Raw genomic sequence first — 6,818 nt, 5'->3', positions numbered from 1 at the left:
AGATCATGAAAGTAGAATAAATCCGCTAATCAAAACATCAAGATTTAACCCACCCAGATTCGACCTAACGAGTCCGACCTGACTGTGAGGCAAGGTAAATTGAATCTGACTTATTAGAGACCGATATTTACCATGTTACTTTTTTTTTTTTTTTTTTTTTTTTCAGAATACGATATGTCCGGTGCTGGAGAGGAACCTCTTCTCATGATGGCCCCGATATGACCTGGTGAACTCACTGCCTGGTAAAACAAATTCCCGTAGCGCACACCCTATCCCCAAAAGGAGGATGGTGGTCCAAGGGAGAAGGGTAACTTCAGCCTGCAGTCACTGTGTTCCCATTCAGATGAATCTGGGATTGCAGTTACTACTACTACTGCTACTACTACTACTTCTGCTACTGCTACTATTATTGTATGTCCAATGAGAAGGTGTGGCGATATTCATTCATACTTAATATTATATTTTACGAGAACTCAGTCACAAAATTTAGTAACAACTGTCATGGCCTTAACTTTTTCCCTATTATTCACGAGTTTCACTGTGCAGCGTCTTATAACTGTAGTGAAGATAAAAGTGTATACAGCCAGCCCTTTATACAACTGAACCCCTACTTGAAAAATCCCCAGTAGAGCATCCCTGAATTTTATTATTTTTTTTATGCAAGGAAGAAGAAACCAAAGGCCAGGGGCACGCAAATTGCTCCCTCCAAGAAAACATTAATGCAAGATAACTGAGAACCAAATCAAGATCCAATCATTTCGAGATGCCTGGACACACAACATTTGAAAGACTGTAGGCTACATCGTAGGCCGTAGGAAAAACAGACCTGTTGCATACATGAAGGACTAGGGGTAGCGGTTAACTCTTGCATTAGAGATTTGCATGAAAAGGGTATGAGAGTTTGTTGCTAGACTGGTGCTACGTGCCTGCCGAAGTGGTGGAAGGATGCAGACAGACAGTTCAGAGTAACAGTGACGATTGAAGCAGCGATAGGGAAGAAATAAGGATACAACAGTGTGGCAAAGAGACAGAGATTGAAGGGAGCCAGAAAGAAGAGGAGAGTTAATGAGACGAAAAGCCTTTGAATCCACGTTATTGAGAAGAGGTGTGTGTGTGGAGCCTCTCGACACTTGAGTGTTGTACTCTACACAGGTTAAAAAAAAAAAGTCAACAACTGTGCACGGGTAAAGAAGGTACGGAGTTTGCTCAGCACACCCAATCTCTTGGACGCAGATTTTACAAGGGAGGTAATATATTCTTTCCAAGATAATTCCCGATAGAACGAAATGCTCAGTATGTTTATTGGTGATGCAGAATTGAGCTGGCTATTGTTAAAAGTTAGAGGGTATATCTGTGGAAGATTTTGTCAGGTTGATAATTGAAAGAACTGAGTTTCTGAAGCATTAAAAACAGTAAGGTTATTTTTGCCTCAATGAGAGATGTGAGGCAATCAGACATTAAGTGTGCCACAGCCTCATCTCTTGCTTGTTGAAACAACTACTAAGATGGATGCTGTGGGAAGCGAATGGAAAGGTGTAGGGTGGAGTCATCAGTGTATGAGGGGATTGGGTTAGATGTATAGCTTAGGAGGTCGTTGATGAATAAAAGGAAGAGAGTTGGTGATAGGACAGAGCCTTGAGGCACACCACTATTGATAGCTCTAGGAGGAGAACAGTGGCCGTCTACAACAGCAGCTATAGAACGACCAGAAAGGAAGCTAGAGATGAAGGCGCAGATAGAACGATAGAAACCGCAAGAGGGTAGTTTGGAAAGTAAAGTTTTATGCCAGACTCGATCGAAAACCTTTGAGATGTCAATTGCAATGGCAAAGCTTTCTCCAAAGACCCAAAAAAAAGGATGACCAGGAGACTAAAGGGTAGGTGAGAAGATCACGAGTGGATCGCCCCTGACGTAACCCATACCGACGTTAAGAAAGAAGGGTGTAAGGAAAGATTTTTTTTTTTTGCTAAGAATAGACTCGAAAACATCTGAAATACAGGATGTTAAAGCAATCAGGCTAAAGCTAGATGGTTGGGAATGGTCTCCCTTCTTTGGGACATGCTGAATGAGAGCAACCCTTCCAGTATGAAGGAGAGGTGCAAGTTGATAGACAAAGACAAAGGAGTTTACCTAGGCAGGGTGTAAACACAGACGCACAGTTCTTGAGAACAACAGGAGGGACCTCATCAGACCCATATGCCTTGTTAGCATTGACACTAGTGATGGCAGAAAATAAATCAATTGAAGACATTTCAGTGTCAATTATTATGAAGTCAGAGGGGGGGAAGGGATGGAGGGACAGCACCGGAATCGTCTAAGGTGGAACTGGAGGAGAAAGTCTGAGTGAAGAATTCTTCCTTATCAGTAGAAGAAATAGCTACAGTGCCATCAGAATGGAGAGGAAGAGGGAATGATGTTTAGGTAAAGTCGTTTGAAATGTTTTTGGCAATGTACCAGAAGGAGTGGGAAGAATTTGGGTTGGAAATCTCAGAGCATAGAGTACGGATGAAATAATTTTTAGCAACATGAAAAACAGACTTAGCACGATTCCGGGCAGAAACATTAAAGACATTAGATTTAGTGGTGGATTGGCTCCATTATGTTTTGTAGGACTTACTGTTGTGAGCAGCATTAGAACAAGCATGATTTAACTTTTTTTTTTTTTTTTTTGCATTAGTCAATGGGTATGAGAAAGCAAAGGATGCTTTCATCCCTGAGAGAATAAGCTTCGTAATGTGCATGGCACACTTAGATGGCTGTCGGCCATGGAAGCAATAATCATTCCAGGGAAAATCAAAGGAATACCGGCTGAGGGCTTCCCAATCAGCAGCTTAAAAGTGCCACAACCGACGTTTCCTTGGAGGGTCCACAGGCCATACTGGAGCAATAGGACAGGTTAAGGTGATAAGGTTGTCATCGGAGGAGCCCAATGAAGAGGAAAGATTTACAGCATAAGCAGAAAGATTAGCTGTAAGGAAGATTCCATGTATGTTGGAATTCTCTCCAAGAGGGTCAGGGATATGGATAGGGTGCTGTACAAGCTGTAGTAGGTCATTAAGGATAGAAAAGATGTAGGTTTGTTCACCAGGTGGTTCAGTGAAAGGAGATGAGAGCCAAAGGTGTCGGTGAGCATTGAAATCTCCTAGAATGGAAATATCAGAGGAACTAGAAATGGAAAGGATGTGTTCCATTGTAGAAGTAAGATGGTCGAAGAATGTTCCACAATCAGTAGAATCAGGAGATAAGTAGATAGCACAGATATATTTAGTCTGAGAGCGACAGGAAAGCCAAAGCCAGGAAATAGTGAAATCAAAAGAATCAAGTTCAGGAACACGAGGGCGAGATAAGTCATTGCGTACATATATGTAACAGCCACCTTTGGTTTTGAAATGAGTATCGAAAAAGTAGGAGGATACGGAGAAGAGTTTATTGTCAGTTGCCTCATGCAGCTGAGTCTCATTTCGGAAGAGAACGTTAGGTTTAAGGAGTAGAGGTGATGCTCAACAGAAAGAAAGCTTGAGGAATGGCAGCAAATGTTGCAGAAATGAAGTGAATCAGACAGTGGTTCCAGGTATCTCGCTGGGTCTTAAACGGGCGAGGGGCAGATGGTGGGGGCATTTATGGTCCTCTCTCCCCCTGGTTGAACAACGCCATTTTCTGTCAGTTTTGAACAGGACGCGTAGTGCGTACTGTGCATGTAGTTTGGTGTTGACAGAGAAACTTGTAATGGAGAGTATGCTGGCCTACTCTCTGTGTTACTGAAACACTGAAAAAGTTTAGCAAAGGGGAGGGGTCAGGAACTAGTCCTGAGGACTAATGAAGCGGGAGCTCCAGCTCTCCCTGTCATCAGCTTTCCTCCCTTGGGAGTACCGCCCTGCTCTACTGATGCTACAGTCAACTCCTTGACTGAATCCGTACCGTCGGTCTGAGAAAGGTTTATGAAAGGAAAGATTCTTCAGCATCATTATATTTAAGATTGATTCAAAGGCTTTAGAAATACATGAGACGAGACTGTTTTGGTGATAACAACAGAACTGATTGATGGATGGATGGAAGAAGTTTTCCTGGCGGTGCAACAGGGATGGTTAAATGCCGCAGAATTTCAATGATTAGAGCTAACAATAAATAGGTAATAGACACGAAGATAAGACTAAAGCAAAGACAAAAATACAATCAGGTCATTATACATCAGATTTAAAAAATTATGTTAACAGGGCATAAAGTCATTTAACACGTCAGCGGCAACCCTTCTTAGAAACAGGCTGAATGACAGCAAACTACGAGAGAGAGAGAGAGAGAGAGAGAGTTGTTGCCAAACGTTTAGCAGGTGTAATAAAGTCAAAACAAAGCTTGTCAAAAATGTTACCTGGCTGCATTTGTCCAGCTGAGACTGGCAAAACTCCATCGTCCTTGGTTTACTGCACTGAGTTAGCGCTGGGGAGAGGAAGTTATTGTCAGATTCTGACACATGAATGAAGTGATGTGGCGTAAGGAATGTTACGCACTAGTATAACCGACTCTCTCTCTCTCTCTCTCTCTCTCTCTCTCTCTCACACACACACACACACACACACACACACACACACACACACACACACACACACTATCTATCTATCTATCTATAGCCCGACGGCCTAATCCCGCAAAGGGTGGCCGCAAACAAAACGCCTCCAAGTCGCTCTGTCACCCACCATTTGATTACCCTCCCCCCAACTTACCACCCCCTCCCTCATATACCTCTCAACTCCATCCCTCCACCTCATCCTCGGTCTACCTCTCCCTCTCCCTCCCTCCACCTCACCCACATACACCCTCTTAGTCAGTCTTTCATTCTCCATTCTCTTCACATGTCCAAACCACCTCAGTGTATTTCTCCTAATCTTCTCAACCACATCCACATTCATCCCACAACGTTCCTTCACGTCTTCATTCGTCAACCTGTCCCTCCACGTTACTCCACATGCTCCTCTCAAGTAACTCATTTCCACTGCTCTCACTCTTGACTTGTACCCCTCTTGCAAGGTCCATGCCTCGCTTCCATACGTCAGGGTAGGGATCACAATACTATCATGCAGAGACTTCTTTATATATATATATATATATATATATATATATATATATATATATATATATATATATATATATATATATATATATATATATATATATATATATAAGCATAACACTGTCAATACATCTTACACCCTTTCCATATTGCATTGTTGATATTTAAGCACACTTTTATGAATCCATGCTACACTTCCATTATTAAAGAAAAAAATGCAACATTCAACAGCTCTCCATCCACACCATACAACCGCAAAGCGTTCCATTAGCCTTCCCTTTTCACCCTGTCATACAGCTTTTCCAGATTCATAAATGCCAAAACTACCGTACCTTTCTTGACACTTGCAATCGCCACTTTCTTTAATGAAATATACCACACCTGAGCCTGTATTAACGTCAGTTAAGTAATCTTCCTAACAACATTTTCATACCAGCTTATCTTTGATTTCAGCTCATTAATAATCCCCTGTGTGTTATGTCTGCCTTCCATTTGCTGTTTAAAAACGTAAAAGGCAGCAATAAGAGGTAGTATGGAAATTAACTGCTAGGGAAAAGATGTTAGAGATCTTCTTTAATCGAAGAGAATACGTGGCTTGAAAATACATTGTTCATCACTAACCAGACATTCTGATATATTCCCCACCTTGTCTTTAATTATTCTTCCATATATGATTTCTAAACACAGACTCCAGATAAATTATAATATATTTTTATGTACACTCACTTCTTTCACCAATAGTTTTGTACAGGAGCATAACTAAAGCATCTTACACTCCATTGTTATAATTTCTCTAATTTCTAGTATAATCCATAAAAAATATTAATGCCACTCATCGTTACACTATACATGTATTCTCGCCAGTTGATGAAACTCCCTGACATCTTAAGAGATTTATTTTATTAAACCCTACAGTCCTTCTCCGTGTTACATAAATCATTTTAATCCCTTAGGTGTTGTAAGCATCTGAGAAGGACGGGTCAACAGACTGGTACAAACCTCTCAGAAGCCTCTTAATAAATGTTAATGGAAAATAGCCGCACCAGGGCATGAGTTAGCTCAGAGCCCTTAGCAGCCTAGGGGTTAATATCGCAATAATCTGCATAAGTAACGTATTAAAGGATATTAACCAGCCACATCCAAAAGTGAATCGCTAAGGAAATGGTGTTAGGGAACTACGTTTCCCAACGAGAATCGAGCATATCCCACATCAACATCTGCTACTTTTACGCTGTTTAGTCTCCACACAGCATTAAACCAAACAGACAAATCCTACTCACCTAACTTCCAGTCAAACACGTCCCTGAGAATAAACTTGTATGGAGTCTCAACATGACAGCCCAGGATTCCCATCTCTCCGAATGGTTCAGCTGCTGCTATCATCATCATCATTATCACTGAAGTCAGCAATGCCTCCATGATGGACATATAATGAAGAACTTTTCAACCTGTGGCACAGTTAGGTTACGTTTGATTAGAATGGTTAATAGAGGTTGAAGTAGTGTGGTTAGGTTAGGTTGATTAAGTTAGGTTTGTTTAGGTCAGGTTAATTATGTTGGGTTGAGTTAGGTTATTTATGTTAGGTTATGTTAAGTTTGTCAGTTTTTTTTTTTTTTTTTTTTTTTAGATAATGAATGAGGAAGGAAAAACAAAGGGAAAAAAAATAAGTCCATGTTCCTAAAGGCATCCTCCATTCCTAAAATATTTATAACAACTGAATTTAAATTGAAGTGGATTAAATGTTTGTGAGAAG

At 40.9% G+C, this 6,818-nt stretch overlaps 1 protein-coding gene across 1 annotated transcript in view; it reads right to left on the bottom strand.

Moving 5' to 3' along the window:
• Nucleotides 1–6,505, bottom strand: part of LOC145395421 (uncharacterized) — a 57,219-nt gene extending 50,714 nt beyond the window's left edge. The window contains exons 1-2 of the mRNA XM_080269024.1: nucleotides 6,346–6,505; nucleotides 4,367–4,434 (exon numbers count right to left, since the gene is read on the bottom strand). Coding sequence (XP_080125150.1) covers nucleotides 4,367–4,434; nucleotides 6,346–6,493 — 216 coding nt within the window. The 5' untranslated portion in view covers nucleotides 6,494–6,505. The remainder of the gene's footprint in view (nucleotides 1–4,366; nucleotides 4,435–6,345) is intronic.
• Between the last annotated feature and the right edge of the window lie 313 nt (nucleotides 6,506–6,818).

Source organism: Coenobita brevimanus, chromosome 31 (genome assembly GCF_032717465.1).
Source record: "Coenobita brevimanus isolate Jiangsu-jjx chromosome 31, ASM3271746v2, whole genome shotgun sequence".
Taxonomy (NCBI): domain Eukaryota; kingdom Metazoa; phylum Arthropoda; class Malacostraca; order Decapoda; family Coenobitidae; genus Coenobita; species Coenobita brevimanus.
This window is presented reverse-complemented; position numbering and strand designations above follow the sequence as displayed.